The sequence below is a fragment of the Myiozetetes cayanensis genome, unplaced genomic scaffold (genome assembly GCF_022539395.1).
Source record: "Myiozetetes cayanensis isolate MyiCay16 unplaced genomic scaffold, myiCay2020 scf12, whole genome shotgun sequence".
NCBI classification, from domain to species: Eukaryota; Metazoa; Chordata; class Aves; order Passeriformes; family Tyrannidae; genus Myiozetetes; species Myiozetetes cayanensis.
Window position 1 is genome coordinate 21,933,107 of NW_026086826.1, and position 21,907 is coordinate 21,955,013.

The 21,907-nt window shown below is 40.2% G+C and overlaps 1 protein-coding gene across 1 annotated transcript; it reads left to right on the top strand.

Annotated features, from left to right (window-relative positions):
* Window positions 1-272: 272 nt before the first annotated feature.
* ATP6V1G3 (ATPase H+ transporting V1 subunit G3) lies at window positions 273-13,339 on the top strand. The gene is made up of 4 exons (XM_050307108.1): window positions 273-290; window positions 1,997-2,228; window positions 9,614-9,714; window positions 12,912-13,339. The coding sequence occupies exons 1-4, from the start codon at window positions 273-275 to the stop codon at window positions 13,083-13,085; spliced, it is 525 nt and encodes a 174-aa protein (XP_050163065.1). The 3' UTR covers window positions 13,086-13,339.
* The last annotated feature ends 8,568 nt before the right edge of the window (window positions 13,340-21,907 follow it).

A 21,907-nucleotide genomic window follows, 5' to 3' on the forward strand; every position in this document is an offset into this window, starting at 1 on the left:
TGATGAAGTAGGAGCCTGTTTGGTCAGTCAGTGGCTTAACCTACTTTATTTTAATGAATTATCCACGAAGTGGGATTCACAGAGGTGCCATGTCAACATCGTCTGAGATCATCACCGACATCATCGGGCAAGCTCTGAAATTAGTTCTAAGTGGCAGTACTTTGTGTGGAGTCTTAACAAAACCTATATGTAAGCACCAGCCAAAATAAATTATCATCTTCTCCCCTGCAGAGGTGTGCTATTACCTGCCTGACGCCAGGAGGAATGCCAGCATGGCATGCCGCTACACTGTATGTGAACCAACCACAAGGAAAATTATAAACTGGGATTTTTTTTTTTTTAAATTCAGAAAAATATTGAGTCGTGACATATGCAGCTCAAAGGATCCACTGAAGGACTATTTTAATTTTTTTGTCAATGGAAGAGTTTCATAATCTGCTGAAGGGTGGTTTTTTTTCCCCATAAAAATTCATTATATAAAACTATTTTCCGTGAAATATTAATTAACACATTGTAAATATCAAAATTGAGATCATTACTGAGGCCCACATAACATAATTATGGCATTGAGAACTGCTCTCAAAATTTAAAGGGTCTGACCCATGATGGTTTCAGCCAAGTCCAAAACTCTGAAACAGTTTAATTTCCTAGCAGTTTTGTAACATTTCTTGTAGCAATGAGATTTGCCTGACAAGACCCTTTGCCTGGAATATACTTTTGATGTCTGAGAAAAGCCTGACATTTCCACTTCCTATTTAATTTTTAAGTAACTACTGCTTTAAAGTTCTGAGCCCAAGTTTCCTGCCCCAAGTAAACCAAATCTCTTCATTTTTTTACTTTCATTTTCCACTTCTGCTTTTCTCTGCCAGTAATATCACTTGCAGCTGAGTCCCAGTGGCACAACAGGCTTCCTAACCCTACATTTTCCACATTTTCTGTAGAACTGATCATCACTTCGTCTTCTGTGTCTGAATAAAATAAACTCCAAGGCTATGCATTACAATCTTCTAAAAATAGTGCCATGCCTGTTCTCCTGCAGCTACAGCAAAGCCTGATTTCAGTGCTGGAGATGAGGAAGCATCTCACACTGTTTCTGCATGAAGAAAAAAGCATTCCCATCAGAATGTGATCTCTGATCCTGGCAGAGCTCTATCTTGAATAAACTTGTAATAAATACACTTTACTAGTGCTATAAAGTACTGTTCTACAAATCTATTTTAATTATGCAACTTGACAGGTCCCTCTCCTATGCAATGGTCAAAGTACCTTTGAGAGTGGGATTTGTTGTTTGTTTCTAATAAGGATTCAGAATATGAACATGCTACTTATTCATGTAGTAGCTCACAAAACACTGTCCTTCTGCAGGGAATGGGATGTGCTTCTACAGCCACGCTCAGACCTTCACTGGACTATTGTGTGTGTTATGACTTAAACCTGGGTCACCATTCATACCTTCCAAGAGCCTGGATCTTAGAGCTAATCCCACAGCTTTCCACCCCAGCACTCATCTCCATCATGGCAGATTACAAGGCAGAGTGTACCTCAACCATCATATGCTTTTTTAAACTTTAGTCATAATTAATTCATTTCTATTGAAGATTTTTTTTTAAGTGAAAACCCTAATGTATAGTGTTAAGAAGTAACACCAAACAAAAGCCTACAAGCAGTTTATGGTGTTCAACCAAAAATCAGTTGCTGACTGAATCTGATTCTTCACACTGAGGCAAAGTTTATTTAAAAGAAAAATCCAATAAACATTTTTTCCCCTCAGTTCCTCTGACAAGATTAACTATATTCTGCTTCAGCAATAAGAGATAAAAAAAAGAAAAAAATTCCCATTAAAATACAAGCCAATTGAAATGTTCTTTTTTTTTTTTCCTCCAGTGTGTCAATTGGACACTTCAACTTCTCTGTGACCCTGAAGAGGAGAGAACATTCCTTTCAGCCTTGCTGCGGTGTTTTTCCAATTACACTAACAGGCCTTTTTGCCCAGTAGCAATCCAGGCAGAGCCGGCTGGTTTGGTGCAATCTGGAAGTTTGTTGTAACAAGAGACAGAACAAAAAACACAAGGAAGAGCCTGGCAGCTGCATAAAACTCCCTCCAAGCTCTGTTCTCCACAGAAGTTCACCAGCCTCAGCAATCAGCATGACCAGCCAGTCTCAGGGAATCCAGCAGCTTTTGCAGGCAGAAAAACGTGCCAAGGACAAACTGGAGGAAGCCAAAAAAAGTAAGTGGCTGGCCTGGTTTTACTGTACTTCTCAAGTGCAAGCTCTTAAGAATTACAGAGGATCACAGAAAAACATTATTTCATCTGTATGCATGCATTAACGCTGTGCCTTGACTGCAACCAGGCGTTTAACCAAACCTGAACATGCAGAGTTTGCTTAAGATTCTATGCTTGTGTGTGTATGCACATGTGCCTTATTATGTTAAAAAGGTTTTCTTTGTTATGTTTATCCTGTCATCCGGATTTATTCTTGCTTTATCTCAATGCCAGTAATGTCATTACTCCCTTCCTTAGCTATTTAATTTGAATTCTACATGCCTCTGGCTGCCAGCTCTGCAAGACCACACTCCAAATGCTATTTTTCTTCCTAAGTCCTATTAAAATGTTCCTCTTTCCTTGCAAAATCTAGTAACTTGTCTCCTAATCTCAGCTGGACTTAAAAAATTTATATGAAAACAAAAGGGAAACTTCAGCACCACAATAGTAATCAGTAAAATCACAATCTCCATACTGTGATAGATCATTTGTAGAAGTTTTATTACATGGTGCAAGTAATTTTTCTCCTGAGTGTAGGCACCAACCCCTTGAGCCACTGACCTGCATTAGCACTGAAACACTGATAACTGTTCCATGGAGTTATCCTGCTTTGGAAACCAGCAGCAGGAAACAATGCTGTGCTGCAGAACTCAACTAAAATGCCTGACAGTGATGTCATGTGGAGCAAGAGTGTGATAAGGAATATATTTTGTTTTCCAGGGAGAAATGGAAGCTAAACAGAAATAATTTGTGTTGTCTCCATATCCCCTCTGCACTGCTGTAGAATCAGCACTGCTGTGTGTTCATTAATTATTAGTGTTACATCTCAATTTGTGCAGCAGCACACAAAAAACACATAGAAAGGCAAGTCCCGTTCCCTGAGCACCCAACCACTGCCTGTGCCCTGCAGAAGCAATAGAGAGGAAAAAAAAATTCTCTCTCCTCCATAAAACAGAACTCTCTCAAATGCAAGCCTGAAAGCAAGGGATAATGAAAACAGGTAAAAAGCCAAATATAGCCAAAACAGGTGCGCTGGGAGGGGTGTTTTTTCCTTTCTTATGTAAGGCAGAGGAAACACACTGTACCCAAAACAAGAAAGCATATCACCTGGAAAGACACAGCCCCAGTGGAGGGAGGGAGACTGTGGCCTGAAGACAGACTGCCTTTAACTATGATAGCTTGAAGCTGATTACCCCTTACTTTTGGTTTAAGGGTTTTTTTGTTGCCTTAATTTCCTTTGGGTTTGTTTTTAAAACCAGATGAGTCAGTTTAGCTTTTTCTAAAACAGCCAGTTAAAAAAGAGGCTTCAAAACTTAAGGAACTTCAAAAATGTAAATTATCATTATAACATAAAAGTAATGACTGAAGATGAATGTCTTGCAGAATCCAGGTACAGTTGCAGGTGCATTTACTCTACTCTGCAAAAGACACACTCCTGTGTCATCACCTCAGCCTCATTTGGAGTGCTTGTGATAAATCACAGGGTTTCTTACAGATAAAGTATCTTCGAGATCTCTCTGAGTCAGAAACTTGAATTAAACCACGACCTACGCTTACCTCACCACTAATACACTGGTAGGAGTTAATAACCAGCTACAGAAAAACAGCTATTAAGAATTTTGCTAACAGTAAAAATGTTTAGAGTGAAAATAATTCATCAGTATGACTTTCTTCTCTATTCTTTTTAAGGCCATACTTTTCTTGCATTTATACGAAAATGATTAAGAAAAATAAAACATTCAATACACAAATTTAAATGTAAGAAAACAACACAATAACTGTGAGGGAGGAACAGGCTGCCCAGAGAGCCTGGGGAGTCCCCAGTTTCAGAGATACTCCAAACCTGCTGGATATGGCCCTGGTCAGGCTGCCCTTGCTCCAAGCAGGAGCATACCCTGTAGATTCCTTCCAGCCTCAGCAGCTCTGTATGATCCCATGAGAAACTTCAGGAATTTCCAAAAGATTTTTATTCCTGGGTATAGCAGATCAAGGGCAAACAGTTTCAACAAATCCACCCTGGATTTTGTGCTAAACCAAGCATTATAGCTAATCTAGCAGAATAATTATACCTAGGCAATCATTACATTCGACACTACAAGAGGTTTGCAGTGAAGCTACAAAACAGAATTCAAAATTCCCTTGTTGCCATAATTTCAGTATTTTTCATAGCAGTGTCACTACTCCACCTCAGATACTTAACTGTACCATCACAACTTAAATCCTACGGGACAAGGACAAAAGGGATTCTTTTAGAGGCAAACCTGGCAATGCCAAATTGGAATTACTTCAACAGTCTCTTCCTTGGAGTGATTCTGCAGTTAGATCAGATTGCAGAGTTTGTCTCTAAGAATAAAAGCTAGGATGAAAGGAAGTACATGAAATACAACCAATTTATCCAGCACAGCTGGTTAACCTGGGCACACAGCTGGGTGAAACAAAGCAAGAACGTGCTGCTTCACCCAGAAAGTGCCAGCCCAGATCCACCTGGTACCAGTTCAGATCAGCAGCTTCTGCTCAGGGCCTGGGCTCAGCAGGTCTGGGCTGCAAGTGAAAGCAATGAACCCGTCCAGGCAGTGCCAGTGCAGTCCTGTCCCTGTAAACTGTGCCTGTGACCTCCTTTGTCACCACAAACGGGCACTGCACAACACCCCTGTGCCAATGAGTGTGGCTGTCCTGCTTACACTGGAATGCCAGAAGAATGAATGGCAGATTGCTCATGGGACACAACCAGGAAAAGGCCTTTTCAAGGAAATGTGAAGAGCAAAACTACCCTTCAGTGTTTACAGCTGATACACAACCAGATCAAAATGCAGTGTGAACACACGTAATGTTGTATATAAACAGATAAGAGGCCTAGTTTTTGCTGACATATGTGCAGTTCTTTGTAATTCAAACCCCACCTGAAATAACTGAAAAAATAGTACATAAAATTATGTTGATAGACATGAAACACAGCAAAAATATGGTGCTAAAGCTCCTCTGTACATGCTTTTTCATGCTTTTAGCTCAATACCCTTTATCCTGCCTTGCAATATCTTTACTGTATCATTGGCCCATATCCGTTATACCTGACAAATTAATAATACTTGAATTAACTAGTTAGTAAATGCACATCTGCAAGCCTGAAACTATTAAACTGATTAAACACAAGCCAATCCAGTCTGCAATGCTTTGGCCTTTAGAATGCAGCTCTGCTTTATCTATCATTTTTACTTAAAGCATAACTTGGATCCCAGAAATAACTGGGCACTGTCAGAGCCAAGACATCAATTCCTGAAAATCCTCTTGGGTAAAACAAGGGAAACAAATGTGTCATGAACACTGGGCTTAGCAATACTTGTTTTCCTATAGATTTTTATGGCTTGGCTTGAATTTCTCGTGCCTAATAAAATGAAAATTGAGATGAAAGATTTCAGGAAATCAGATTAAAACCAAATGTTAATCAAAATAAGATATTATAAACAGAATTATATCCATGGCACTCTCTCGGATAATATCCAAGACATATTTTATCTACTGAAAAAAAAGCTATATATACTGATCAGCTGCTTCTATTGTATTTTATTAACAGTACAAAATAGTCTTCACAAAATGAGCATCCCCAAATCCCAATTTGCAGACAATTTAGTGCTCTTGAAGACAAGTGAAGCAGTTCTATTTTAGGAAAATATGATTAATCTTTGGCAACTTCTTCAAACGATTTGATTTCTATGCAGAAATTCAGCTAGAAGCCTAGATGATATGTTTGAAAACAAAAAGCCAATTTTAGCATTGCAGTTTTTGGAAAGTAAGATAACTTACTATTTGAACAAATTAGAACGCAGCATTTTTGCCTCCTACTGTCTTTTTCTTGTAAGATCTAAAAAACCCCAATAATCTGAAAGAGACCAGTTCTTTTGGATCTAACCAGAGCTAGGTACTTAATTACCACCACAGAAATACCTAGGAAGAAGAACACAGCCTTTCCCCATGCTGATAATAACTTCCCATGCTAGGCAAGAAAATCTAACACAGGGCTGACTTTTACAGCAAGTTGTTTAAGATTTGGTCAATTTTACACGATGCCTAAAAATGTATAGGCTGTCAGCTACCATAATCACGGACAAGAGCGGACAGGGAAACCAAGCACAGCACAGCTGCTTTGCTGCTCCCTGTCTTCAAGGATGGAAGGAGGGACAGAGGGGCAGTGGCAAACCAGAGGGGCAGGGCCCCACAGCACACCCTTTGCGGCAAAATCTCTTCAAACTTGGAGCTTTATGTACCCCACCTGTATGGTCACAGAGGAAATGTCACAGAGACAGGTGGGTTTGCCCATCTTCCTGTGTTTCCCGTCCTCTTTTTGCACGACCTTGGCTGAATTTCAATGCTTTGCCACCCTTCAGCGTGTAAGGGTTGCACAGAACCCAACCCAGCGGATCAGCAAGGCTTTGAAAAGGCAGTCCCGTACTGCACAACCAAGGTAGCAGACAAGTGGTTAACAACAGACTGATTAATTAATTTTGGTTTGTCTCTAGTGGAACAGCGGGTTAAGCTCTAGTTTCTGCTTAACTTAATCAGGTGCAGCATATGCACTGTCGCATATGTTGGCAGTTGCCGATTCTGTCCACAACTCTGTTGAACTAGCAGTAATTTACTCACAGCTTTTCCACTTAATTAAATAGGAAGCAGCAGGTTCCTGCTGTGCCAATCCTAAAGGCATCATGGTAAAATGAAATGGCTGCCACTCCACAGTGGCACCCTTTGTATTGTGCTTACTCCAGTGCACTGTCAAGAGCTGACACGTATGTATATATATATATATATATATATACATTTTGGTTCACTAGCTACATTGTCAGAGGCAAGTGAACTGCTGTTTTACAGTAAATCTCCTTCCATTTTGTGCATTTTAAAAGGATGTATTTATCTATCTGGTGGCCAAATATGCAACATATTTACTACAGATGGCCCCCCAGATGGAATTTGAAATTAAAATCCCACTGATTTTGAAATAATTTAATTTGCTATAGAGATCCAGTTCCTCAGCTGGTGGAATTGGCAGAGCTTCATCATAGTCACTTCCCCCCCGAATGCCAGCTCCAGAGAATCACCCCCCAGCTCCACTCCTAGAGGAAAACTCTACAAAAGGCTGATCAGCTCCAAATTTGGAGAGGAGAATAAGGGAAACTTCAAAATACAGATCTAAACCTGGTTCCAAATTTTGTTGTCCAGACTGATGTCAGACTTTTACACAAATCTGTCTGTTCACCCAACACTTCATACAGTGAGTGGCAGAAGCTGGTGGAATCAGTCTTTATCCAACAAATACAAATTCTAGGAAAACACCCTCTGGATTTTAAACTGCCTCTCTCCCCTTCATACATAGGCACAGTGGCAGAAGGACTCTGAGAAATATAATTTACTACACAAAAGAACCCTGCACTCGTGACCTGAGAGTCAATAAAGCTATCTAGTTCCTCAGCAGTTTGCTCCTTCCTGTAAAAAGCCTGTATACAGCCACACACCCAAGGTTCCCCAATAAGCATGCCCACAAAAAAAAAAAAAAAAACAGTCCAGGAATCAAGACTTGAAAAGGTAATTCACCTTTCAGACATCTCTCTGCTTTTACTTACCCATCTGCAGGTAGTGACTTCAGAAGGAACCATCAGCTGGGCAAGTAGTTTCCTGACGGATCAGGCATTTTACCCAGGCTTTTGCTGAAGTTCAAATATATTGAAACCAACAACCTTCCTCTCAAGCTTCCTCATTGTGCCATGCTCAGTGGAAGCAGTGGTTGCTACATGCCACACCTGATAAGGTTTTAGAAGCCCAGCTCAGGTGTAACCAATTCAATGTAACAGCCTAGAGAAAACAAACCAGAAATATTCATGGTTTTCTTCCTAGCCTAGGTGGAGAACGTTCCTTAGGATTTCAGAAAAGGTACCTTTCACCTTCTGTGCTTGAATTAGTTACAGTAAGTAAATTAATTGATGTGTCACACGTGAAATCAATTTGCCTAGGATGCCACTTTCATCCTTGTGATATCCTAATTTAAGCAACTAAGCAATTTTTCAGACATCAAGGATACTTCTCCTGTTAAGAAAAGGGAGCAAACTTATTCTCCCCCGCTCCTAAAATTGTAGCTGTACAGAAAGAGACCCCATAAATCAGCACCAGCCCAGGTGTCTCAAGTATAACATATCAACATTCAATGCAAGGGGTTTAGAGTCCCATCAGTTAGAAAATGACTTTTCTCTCACAAAGTAGTGAGTGTAGCAGAATCCACGCAACTTTTCTGACTTTGTACAAAACAGGCAGACAGAGAAGTCCATAGGGGCTTTTATGACATTTTCACCAGCTCCTTCATGTAAAACCTTAAACATCACATTCCCATCAAACCTTTTGCTCTTATCCTTTACACAACATCCTTGCTAGACCCAGGAACTACCTTACTCCCAGTCCTGCAATGACTTACATGTGCCTGATTTGACAAACCCGTAGTATTTTACCTAAAACAAAGTACCTATTCACAGCAAACAAAATTAAGTATGTCAACAAGCCTGGTCAGAAGGAAGGCTCTAGTTTCCACTGCACCCTACAATGTCACCTTAAAGATCCCCTTCTCCTTTAAAATGAAAAGGAAAAAAAAAGTTTTTTTTAATCATTCATATTTTCTATGCACTGTTAGAGGATGCCATTGACCTCCTTCTTCTCTTAATCACTCACCTCTGCATTTGACAAAGGTTAGGAAAAAGGTGGGGGAAGAAAAGGACAAAGCCTGAAGGTTGCAACTCAGTTTGGTAATGGTTAAGACATATCTTGCAGTATTCTGGAAATTTGCCAGCTCTAAGCAGAATCCAGTTGGTGTGGGATGAAGGGATGCTGGCAACCAATAGATACAGCAAATCTTACAGAATAACGTCTTTTCCCATCAGTGACAACTAAAATCTGTTATCTGGCTGCTACTATTGCTGATAAAGAAAAGACAGATATTTATTTAAACACCAAGCTGTGATTAAAAAAAAAAATAATAAAAAAAAAAGGCATTTGTGCTACAAGAAAATGTGTAGTTGCAAAAAGACTTCTGTTGTTAGCAAACCAACAAGCTTTTCATCTGATGTGTGCTTCTGCACAGGAAGTTGGTCTCAGAAGATGGGTCCTTGCATGACTGGCTGCCAATCACAAAGTACTCTACATAAATCACTTAGGCTGTTCTGACCATTCTTGTGCAAATAAACTTGATGGACAAAGCTTTCAGCAAAGTCAGCGTTTTACTGTGCCATCTAAAACGCCTCTGTTTTAGAGAAATTCATCATTTGGGAGGCAATAAATCAGTTGGGAGGAAATAAATCAGTTTCTTCCCTCACTAGGAAAGGGGAAAAGGCTGAAGCAGGCCAAGGAAGAAGCCACAGCCGAGATAGACCACTACAGGTTACAGAGGGAGAAGGAATTTAGGAGCAAGCAAACGAATGTAAGTAAGAAACATGCATATGCCCTTTTGTAGCATCAATCTGCTCAAAGATAAACCAAATTGCTTCCAACAGTATTACATGGAGACGTCTGCAAATCAATGCAATCACACTGATTAAACAGAGATATCAACCTACGGTGTGCATATGCTTAATTTTTACTTTTTCACAGGCTTTGAATGCATTGGTAGAAGAAATTGTGGACTCTTACCACTAAAATTGTCCAGATTCCATATTTCGTTCATGCTTGTACTTTGAAGACATGTCTTCCTTAAGGAAAAATACCTTTGGGTGCTCTTTCCATAACTGCAGACAGACCTCATTCCTGCCTTGAAACTGGAGGTTTCAGTAAGGTGGATGTCAGTTAAAGCAAAGATTTAAAATGTTTCTTTCTATTTCTATTCCACTTTAGCTGTCTGACACAAGACTGCATCTTTTATCAACTAAAATCACCAAGATTTTGGAGTTTCTCCACTTTGTTTCTATAGTGAAAGTGGCTTGGCTGATATTTTGATATCTGAGTTAAAGCCATTTAATACATTTATGGTATCTTGCATTTTTGTCTAGTATTTTCATGACAGTTCACAAACCATTCCCTTTTTACCTGGTGACCTTCCTCTTACGTATTTGCTCTTGTTTTTTCCCTCAGCTTGTATTGTGAAAAGGCAGTGAAACCACTTGTGCAAAAATGCCCACCAAAAAAAGTCAAAGAGGTCAAATAGAAACTGCTTTACAAACGTGTCATAAAACATTTTCAGCGGGGATCACGAGCCTTAGGAACTTATATAGACACAAAGCCTCTAACATACAGTGCCAGCCCTAGACACACTGTCACACAAGCAGGCCAGGTAGAACTGCCTCATTTCTACAATTTCAGATGTTTACTGACACTGAAATAAAGCAAAAACACCTCTAAAACGTGTTCACCTTTTCAGTCGAACCAGACTTCTTGTTTTAGGTCTTAAATAGCAAAAGAGTAAAGACGCTTTGTTGTGAACTCCATTTTTTTCATCACAAACAAAATTAAAGCTGCAGGGAAAGGCCACTATTTGTCGACTGAGCATTTCTCACAAGCAGGACAGAACACATATTGCTCCTCAAATGACAGCATGTTGTACAAGATCATCACAGTCCTCCTTCACGTTCCATGACCCCATTATGTCGAACATTTATCTACCCAGACAAATGTCATCATCATTAACCTGTGTCTGGAAGGCACTCAGGAGCTTCAGCAAAGCTGGTGCAGAGGGAGGTCTGATGCCCAGTTCAGTTTACTTGCTCAGGCTATTTGGACACAAATACGTAAAGTATTTTTAATTCTTTGTCACAGTCTCATTTAATGCTATTCCTTCTCTTACTTGTTGTTGCTCATATCCAAAATGGAGTACGTTTTCTCACACTGTGGGATGTTCCACATCCATCCAGAATTAACAATAGCAACAGAAAATAACAATTAACTTGAGGTTAGAATGACAACATGAGTGACACTTTTTCAAAACATGCAAAATTTTTAGCCTGCATCTCAAACCAAGTTTGCTGGTGTTCATGGTGTTTGTACTCAGGGTGTGAGATCAATGAACTCTGGAGATGCGCAGCCTAGTTCTGAATTTTGTGGCTTCCAAGTCAATGCAATATTTTAGCAACTTTGGAACGATGCTAGCACAAAAGCCCTATGGGCAAAATAAGGAACAGACCCTCAAGGCCAGCAGAAATCATAGACTACGCAGAGCATTGTCTGTATTCTGAAAACAAAAAGGTCTCCAAATTCAGAAGCAGAAAAAGAGGAGGAAAACACATACAAGTGTTAGAATTTACTATCTCAAGTTACAATGTTAGCATGAGCTGAGAGCAGGTCTGCAGAGGCTCTTCTTAAAATTATAATACTGTTCTTGAGGTTTTTCAAAAGTATTTAGTAGCCGGATAACATGCAACCATCTGGGATCTCTACAAAGTTATTTTTCCCAGTGGAAAAAATCAGCTTCATAAATCTGGCCTAAGCTGTTCAGCCTTTCCCATATGTGACCCTTGCAACTTGTCTAAAAGCTAAAATAAAATGTCAGCTAAAAATAGTTACTATAGAAAACTATAATCTTTTCCCAGTATTAACTATTATGCCTACAATCTAGATTTCTTCCAAACTGAAGTATTTCACATGTGAATTACAGACTAATGTCTTACTACATTGTCAGGTACTGATAAATGGAACTGCGAGGGTGATTTTTGAGCAAAAGATCTTAACAAAGTTGCTTTCCTTCTTTTAAGAACTAGGTTGGGCCAAAACCACATGGAAAATAAAGCTAATGACCTCGTTTCTGGTCATCCTCTAGGTATCCCACTGATGTATCACAGGTTAGCTTCACCTGCTAGTCCACCCCAGAGGATCACGGCAGGAACAATAATATGTTACTTATTCCTTTCTTATTCTGCCAGCATGTGGAAAAGTCTCCTGCTTTCCCCCATGGAATTCTTTAGGTGGAAAACAATTTCTCTGCTGGTATCTGAAGGACTTTTCCATAAGGGAAAAATTCAAGGGATGTTGGGGCAGTGGGGGAGGAGGGAGCAAAGTCGCGGATTTGGAACGTGTGCATCTGTTTATAACATAACCTTGCTAAAATGTTCAGCGAGTCCAGAGTCAATTAAATTCTAAGCGAATGTCCTGATATTAACTGTGCCAGAAGCTGTCTGGTATTTCGCCAGATAAGAAAATGTAACATTAAAAGACCTTGTCTGAGGTCTGTTGAGGGTTATACATCACTAACTGCTGAAGACATTTCAAGTACTCTGCAACTGTAATTATGCATTGTCAGGAAGGCTTTCCCATGTTTTGCTCCCTAGCAGCGCTCATGTGCATTCTCAGCGAGGCCAAATGAAGCACACGGGTGATAGAACTTAGCTGACTAGTCATTAAAATAGAAAACAAATTAAAAGGAGTGATATAAAAGACAAAACATTACGATGTTGTTCCCACACTGAGCTGGGAAACTTTCATTACATGGGGAGATTGCCATTGCTCGTGGGCACATGAAAGAGTTGCCTTTAATCCTGTTTTTATGCCTACAGTTCTACCTAGATCATACCCCTGCTGTTAGGAAGCGCTGTGACGTGTTTGGGCTATGCTTATGCTGGATGATGAAGAATAGTACAATAAACATAGTCATATATAACCTTTTATTTTGCTCAGAAGCCCTCTGCTTTTCAGGTAATGGGCTCCCAAGGTAACGTCTCTGCTAAAATAGAAGAGCAAACAGCAGAAACCATTCGAAACCTCACGAGCAGCTACCACAGGAACATGGAGACCGTGATGAAAAAGCTCTTGAGCACAATATGTGACATCAGCCCTGAAATTCACCCTAACTTCAGACATGAAGTTTAAGATCCACTGATGTGCTGTGTTTGTAAAAAGTAGCCTCCTTTCTTGATAAGCATAAATACTTCCTCATGTATTGTTTCTGCACGTGTGAGAAAAAAAAAAGAACACTAAAGCCAAAAGCACACAATTCACACAGGCTTTTGATGTGACAGGAATTATACATGGTTTTGCAAGCATTTGTTGTAATATTGTTTCCTGTTAGTAGCTAAGCCCCTGTCATTTAGACAGGGGCAAGTCAACAACAGTAGAATAAATGATTATTTGACACCACCAGCTTTTCAGTGGGAGTCTTTATTCCTTTTCTTTTATAAAATGTTCTGTACTGGGATGTTGTGTTTCACAAAATCTGTTTATCTCAATCTTTACTGTACTTCTAGGCATATGACACGTGGAGTGGTCAGCTTATGGACCATACAGGAACCCTTTAGATTTTGGTCAGAAAGGGTCAAAACATTTTCAGTCTTTCTATGCTAATTTAAAGCAAAATAGAGTGACTTGTACAAAATTTTGCTAAAAGCCATACTCAAAATATGGTCCTGTTGCTTAAATACACCACAAATTTTATATGGCTTTGCTAAGTTTGAAAAATGAGAACGGGCATAATCATCACTTACAAAACTGCTTTGGAGCAAGGGCCAGACTAGCACATCCATCATTATACAGTTACCCTGAAAGCACAAGAATCCATGGGCTCAAACTCTACACCAGTGACGCTAAATGGTACCTGAATCCACAGGTTGTTTACAGAAGTCACATCAGTTACAGCTCATTTCTGTTATTCTAAGTCACCTTGAGCAATGTTTCCCTCTGCAATGGCACAGGCTTCCCCTGGAATAAATTCTACTGAAGTTAGGAAAATAGAATATGATCTGTGCTTTCAAGGTGAAGCCTATTCAGTCTGATGGGAGGCACTGATGAAGTGGGGATCTGACACACACCTGCACCACAGGCCCCTTTAATGCCTTGTCTCCACTACAAAATTATACTGAGTTAGAAAAAAAGCTTGAGAAATTGCAGCAACTGGCAAACAATAGCCATGATTTTCAGTCTACGTAGACACAGAGAAATCATTTCAATTTCACAGCAGCTATCACAGGCAATCTCCTGTTCCAGTGAGGTTTACACAGCTGACATGCTATCATGTGTAAAATGACTGTAAAGCTGTAGTCAACCTAATGTCAACAAACATGACTCCTCAAGGCTGTGCCTGGATGCTACATAATCCCCAAACCCTGATTGTCACAGTCTCCTGTGCTTGATTATATTCTCTGGGGACCCAAGGATGCTGAGCAGTGGGACAGAGACTAGAAATCCTATTGACATCAGCTGGAAGGCTCATTTATTTAGGGGTGCTTTGAATCGAGCTGTGATAGCCTTTGATTTGCTAAGGGGATGAAGGAACTCCAGCTCCAGGCTATGTGCAGGACCTAATGCAGGCACCCTCCTGCACAGCTTGGGGCACTCAGGGCTGCCTCACTGCACAGGCACATGTGCCTCTGGTTTGGGTCACAGCTGCAGTCCCAGTGCAAGGCTCAGCTGTGAGACACGTTCTCTGTGAACCTAAACAGTCACCAAGGTGGACACTAACACCTCACAGGATCTCGCTGCAGTGCTCAGGACTGCTCCACTTTCCCTCTGGTTTACCTCAGCACCTTTTTCTCCAGCTATAACTTCTAAATATACAGAAATGTTGCAGGTTCAGCTGCAAAACTAAAGCAATGTGGGTTCCTTTGCCAGCAGTATTGCCACATCCTGGTGGGCAGCAAACTAGAGTGACAGCTTTTCAGGAGGCAGCAACCCAGGTTACATTTTATGGCATTCCCCCTTTCCCACTTTCTTTCCAAAATCTGTCTTCTGTCATCAACTTCTCTTGCAAGGCTTCTGCCTTCCTTTCCAGGCTCTCTCTACACGTCTGGTCCTAACAGCCACACACATCTCTTATTTTAGCATCTTCCTTAAAATACACTCTCCCATGAATACCCCTTCCTCAACAAAAACACAGGCACATGGTGGGGGACAGCAGAAGCCACGAGCAGTGAGGATGAGCACTGTCTGGAGGGGATTGTGCAGCTGTGCCACTTCCCATGCAGTGACACTGCACTGCAGTCAAGGCCATGACCTGTCTATAGCCCTGCTATCACCTGCATTCCTGAGATACACATGGAGTCTTAAGTACTCAGGCTTTCTGAACATGATTCTGTGCTCCAACTGGGGCCAGTTCATGTCTATCTCTCATGAAGAAAGAGTGAATTTGATATTATTAGGCCTTTGATCTTGGGAGGTATAAATCTGAGAGCTTTGAGCACTCTGCACATTTCCTCTCTTCTGCATTCTTTCCTTCTTCTAGACAGGGAATGGGTGGTCATACCACCACTCTAAGGTGTACAGAGGTAAAGGTCAAATTAGACTTCACATAATTTGGCCAGACACTAGGTTTTTCAAATGAAGACTGTAAAGTACCAACTGCATCCATGGAATATTGAGGTGCCAAGAAAATGCATGCGGAATTTACAAGTGCACAAAATCCCTGGTGTGTGACAGTCATATAACTCATGATAATGACAAATAATCGCTCCATACAAAACAAAAAGAAGAAGGATGTTTACATTCAAAATGGTTTTAAATGCATAAAAGAAAGGTAAAAATGTTTAGCAGTCACCTACCAGGGATGATTACAAATGCCCTGCCATCTTCCAGGAATATCCCTGGACCCCAGGGATCTTCCAGCCCTCGCAGTGCCCTGACACTCTATTACCTAATATGCCCCAATGCAGTTGCCAAATAAAATGGCAACCTATCACATATCAAAACACAAACAGATTTTAAGAAATAGAAAGCCACATATAGGTAGCACTAATGCCTGTATAAATCCTTCTCTTTTGTTTCATAATTACCTCTGAAATCTTAGCAAACACCTGAAGAGCTCCTGTGAAAGCTTCCATCTTTCCAGCCACACTTTTCCCTTGGAAATGGTGGTTGCCTGACCATAGCACCACTACAGACACAGGGATTTTCCCCGTGTTGTTGGGAGCCGACTCTGGAAGGAGTAACTAAGTGTACATAATGACAGTGATTAGCACTTTCAGTATTTCAATTAGTAGCTTCTAATTATGAATAAATAAGTAAGCAATGAGTGAAGCTGTTCCCATAAAAATCAACTGCAAAACTCCCGCAGTGTGAAATATTAGGACTGAAACAACAAGCTTGAGAAGTTTCCTAGATCAGTCCAATCCTTCACTGACTTAAAGAGGGGGTTAACAAGGCTCTTGCTGTTTGGAAATGAAGACCTGTATTATACAATAAATTCAAAATCCACTGATTAAAGTGTCTCAAACAACAACTGTTGGAAAAGGTCATACCAGCGGAAAGTACAAGAACTGTTTCATACAACCCATGACATGGACTATGCTGAATTTCTCTGGCTGTTCTCCCTCAACATTCTCTTTTGAATTATAATATATGAGGATGTAGTGATGTGGTTCCCATTCATGGGTGATGAGGGAGGATCTCTGAACTCATGCCAGTAGGGCAGAATATCTTTCAAGTCTAAATAAAGTAAAATGAAACAGACACGAAGAATTAATACTATGTTCTATGTAGAAGGCTGTCTACCAACTTTCCCATTAATTTCTGAAGAGTTTGGAAGCTGAGGTTTGGGAAATCAGAACCAGATGTTAATCTATTACAAGGATTATGATATTAACTGAAATTTTTCCATATTAAAATATATTTGGAAGTTCATACAATCTGTAAAACATAAGTTGTTCTTTTAAATGATCATATGTAGGATATAAGTGTATGCATGAAATTTTTATGGAACAAAATATTTCAGTCCTTGAATTAAAAGGTTTTGTAGCTCCAGGACTGTTAGCAATGTCTCCCTGTAAGTTGGGACAGGATGACCTGCTGTTTTAGAGCTCAAGAGCCACCACAGGGAAGGTGAAAGGAGATTGCCATGTCATACAGTTACAGCAGATGTGTACCTGCAGGTCCATACTTTCACGCAGAGCCTTACCCAGAAGCATCCTTAACTGCAGACAAAGCAGGAAAGAAATTTATGCGTAAGGATATACTAAGCAGCCCTGTAGCCCCCACAGGGGCTGTGTCAGACTTTGGGAACAAATCCAGGCAGGGTGAGGCATCAGGCTGAGTTTGGGTATGAAATACAAACACATTTTCAGGCTAGTAAGCAGCACCTTCCAACATTTGCAGTGGCATTGGCTAGTAGCTATATGGACAGGCAGGTTTTACTGTCATCAATTACAGACACGTGAACAGTAACAACTCTTACAAAATAAAGAATGAACCTTGCCCCCACAGTCCATTAATGGGAATACATTATGTCCAACTGGAATTTCTCTTAACTGTATGTATCTTTCAACTAAGAATTTGGTTTTTTCTCAAAATAACAGACAAATACATAATACCAATAACACAGTTTTTTCTTTGCTCTCAGCCACAAGTCAGGTTGTGTCTAAGATGCCCTCACCTAAAGACTAAGCCATAAGAATGGAATCTTTGTGGCATTCATTGTCACCTTCTCCATATGCTGGGGCAAAGAACATTACCCTCACTGTCCAATGACTGAGTGGGAAGCCAGGTGCTACTGCAAATAAACATAAGGGAAAGAAAAGATATCAGGCAAATATTCTGGGGTGACAGCAGCAATTCTAGTTCCCTACCATTCCAGGAACGCCCCACGGTCGTGTGTTAGATAGGAAACCTGAACATTACACCAAGTTACGTTCTGCTTCATGTATACGATGCATATACTTCAAAATAATTTCCTCACATAATTTCCTCACAGAAATAGAGGGAATGCCTGTTACACAATACACAAGTGTCATATATTCCTGCCAGGTTCACAGCAGCCTGTCCTTCACAGATTTGATTATTCCGCATTTTATGGTAGCATAAGGCACTTCATACCCTGAGTCTTCCCCGAGGAATGTTAACGCTTGTTAGAAGTACATGACCCAACCAGTATTACTACAAAACACTTGGAAAATGTTACATTGGAGTACTATTAATACACTCTATTGCACTTACAGGACATGACTGCATGTGGAAAATCTGATGACTTGCAAGCTTATTAACTTACTGAAATTCCTCATTGCTTTTATGAAAGATATGCCACAACTGAATTACCTGACCCTGGGTGATTCCTGGAAGTCCCTCTGGCCCCAGATATCTGATTTATTTCCAGGTACAAGAGCCTCCAATATGCTAACCAATTTCCATATCAGTTTTGGAAATACAGGATTTTTGAGTAAAGCTGTGCTCCAAAAACAAGCTTTGCATAAAATATGCCAGAAAAATGACCTCAAAACTTGTTATTAACTAGACTTTGCTTTAAGAAACACAGTATTTATAATTCAATTCACTTGTAACAAACCAAATAGCATAAATATTAATATAAAACAGATCATCAATGTCAATATAACCTAATTCATAAAACTTCCTCTATATATTTCATGTAAATATTTATTTCACAATCCTGTGGCATTGATTTATTGTAGAAAAGAGACAGCTAAAAATAGATATATAACACAAATGTAATCTAACCCTGTATATGTCACTTCAGGAAATAAATCTAGTATTTTGTGTCAGTCCTCTTTCCTTTCAGACGTACTTGTGGGAAATGAGCAATCCCATGGCTGGCAGTGGGATGACTCAGACCTGGGCTTAAAATTAAGTAAAGGTGAAGCGTGGTGGCAGCTCAGAGTGTGGAAGCGAGACCTCCCAGCAAGGACAGGCTGCCAGGGCACGGTGGGTGCTCGAAACTGCTCCTGCCATGAATTCTGATCCATGTTTTTTCTCTGAGGGTGGCTGCCCTCCACCTCACACTGGCACCACTGCTCTGCCAGCCCAGGAACATACACCCTTGACTCTCCAAAAACCTGCTCCCCAAGTATCAGGAGGATACATTTTACCTCATGGTTTCCCAGCTGTTAGCAGCAGTGAAGAACATTTAATAAATGAAACAATCGTGCTTTACAACAGATTAACACTTAACAACATATGTACTAATATTAGTTTCAAGGGGGGAAAAAAAATGGCATTGTTTCCTATTAACACTTAACTGCTCTGTCTGCATATGCTATGGGAAGGTCAAGTATTTTCCCTAATGGCTTTTCCATTCAGCTCTGGAGTAAGAAAATTAACATCCAGCACTTGGCTCTTTTTTTTTTTTAACCATTTTTCTTCCATATCCTTTGGAGTCACCCATAAAGTGACATTGAGATAATAATTTACTCCAAGATGAGTCTGCAGAATCTTCCCACATTTCCTAAATACTCTAACTCCTACTGACTGACACAATTTTGACTTTCTGATATATATATATATATATGAGCACAAATATGTCCCATATGTATCCTCTGTATTAAAGAAGTTAAAGTAATTTTCATTATTCAGTCAGTTTCTGGTTTTGACCATAATTATTTACCTTCTCTGGAGAAATAAACAAAAACTTCTTTCCTACTTGTTTGTGTCAAATTCAAGCCTGAATGGTTCATCACTTTCCACTTAATCACTGCTAAAACCAGCCAGTATTCACCATAAAGGTGATTTTAGACTTGACTTAGAAAAATGCTCTCCAACGAAATTACAAGTTTCCTGGCAATATTCCTTCCAAACTTTTGGTTATGTAGAACTGCTGTGAGAAAAACACCTAAGACTTGATTGACAGCCTCTGGAAGTCGCTGTAAGTCAGATGACACCAATGGAGTAGCAATCAACTCTGTTTTGTGAAAATCTCTGAACTCTGCACCTACCTCTGGCACTTATTGTGCTGTGCTGTTCCACAATGTCCCAGCATGTCTGCTGCTCTGCTGATGCTATTGCTCCTATCTGAAAGCAGACACAGTAAGTGACAGGGGGGAGCTGCTGGACTAACAAGTCACAAGAATAAAATTATGTGCATGGTCACAGTTTGTGCTAGGTCTGTGTGCAGTCACTCAGCCACCCAAAATAGCCCACTGCCAGTGACACAGGCTGCAGGATACACCAGAGAACTAAAGGGAATTTCAAAGTGGGAGTGTCTCAGGAAAACTGGTACATTCTGAGAGAATTTTCCATGAAGAGTTTTTCAATCGGCTCAAGCTTTAAATTGTGATGCTTTCTCGTTTTCAATGAGACTAACTTTATTAAAGAGAACTCATTCTGAAGCACACTGCAATACCCTCTAGACTACAGCCTGCTTGAACAGAACAGCCATGTTCAGTGAAACATGGAAATTTGTTGCAGCTTTGATCTGTACAGAAATTCAGTAATTCCACAGTCTAGCATGGTGTTTTAAAATGATTCACTTGTTTGAGATGTGACTCGTTCAAGCACTAAGACCAATATTTACACTCTTCGGTGGTTAAGAAAGATGTCGTATTCAGAAGAAAATATGTTCTACACAGAAGCATGTGGACTTGTCAGCAAACACTGAATGCAGTCATATATACTAATATGCTATTAATTGCTTTGTGGATGGTAAAATAAAGTCCCTGATGTGCTTCAGAGTGAAAATATCTTTCCTCTCCTTGAAATGGTGAGCAAACTTCTGTCCTACATACCAACATGGATGCCAGCATTCCTGAAAATCTTGCACAGCTTTTAAATTAAACTTGAGATTCATTCTCTACTACCAGGTGGAAAAGGTAAGATTAGATGTGTACTAGTTAAGGCAGCATGCAATTAAAATTCAAAGCATTAACAAAAATGGCACTATGCAGTTTACAGTTGAGTTGCAGACATAAAGTTTAATGAGCCTCTTTGTTTTCTCACCCCCCTGTGACTGGTTCCAAGTCTTTTAACTGTTCTTTTGCCTTGTAAACTTCAGGTCCATGAGAGGTGAAGATCCGTCTGAAGGGGCATGTAACCTAACAAGCACTTCTGGGTTTGCAGGTCAGTGCCTTGCTTCCACCCAGCTGCTCTTGTGAGACTGGAGCCTTGCAGAGCACTAACAGCACACAGGTACAGAAGTCAGCCCATAAACTGGCACTGAAGTGCCTACAAATGTTTGTGCAGAACAAAACATTGGTAGTACACGCACAAGGATTTGCTGACCCTATAGGCCACTACTGGAGCTCAGACTTCAGCAGGTCTGTGAAAGAGCTGGGAATTGAAAGAGCAACCTGAACAGAGACCTGTAAATGAGAGGAAGCATGCTCCAACAACATGGGTTTGTCAGAGGTCCAGTTCTTGACTTAAAGCCTCAGGCTAATGCCCTAAGGAAATTGCTAAAAGTGCAAGATCCTGCTCCTCTGCACTGCAGTGGTTTTCACCAGCCATTGGGGTGCCCTATATTTTTTGTGCACTTGTTCTAATACAAATGAGGCAGAGAAGGCCTATTTCCAAAGATCACACTGCTGATGTGACTGAAAGAGTTCTCTCTCCATAATTCTAGATACTGAATTCACCACCTTTCCACAGGATTCTTGCTCAAATTAAACATATTTACCAAGGGAGACCAGATGTAGTAACTGGTTTGTTGGATAGTCCTTTTCTCATAGCCATAACTGTCATTATGAAGAATAAAAAAACCCAGAATCATAAGACCCCCTCCAAAATTTTCCTGGATTTTTACTTTCATCAGGCCAATGTTTTCTTTCTCACCAAATGTAACCTGCTTTTCTTTACTTCTAACGTGTACCCTAATTTATTCCCACCATAACCTCCTTAATTTCTACTTACCTTATGCATCCAGCTTCCATTATCCTCTAATTACTTTTTCAAATCAGTATCTTCATGCTTTCTCCTTCTCTAACAGGAATTCATCATAGACACACATCACATGCTTCATTTTCCTCCTCCACACTTCTAATAATTCTACC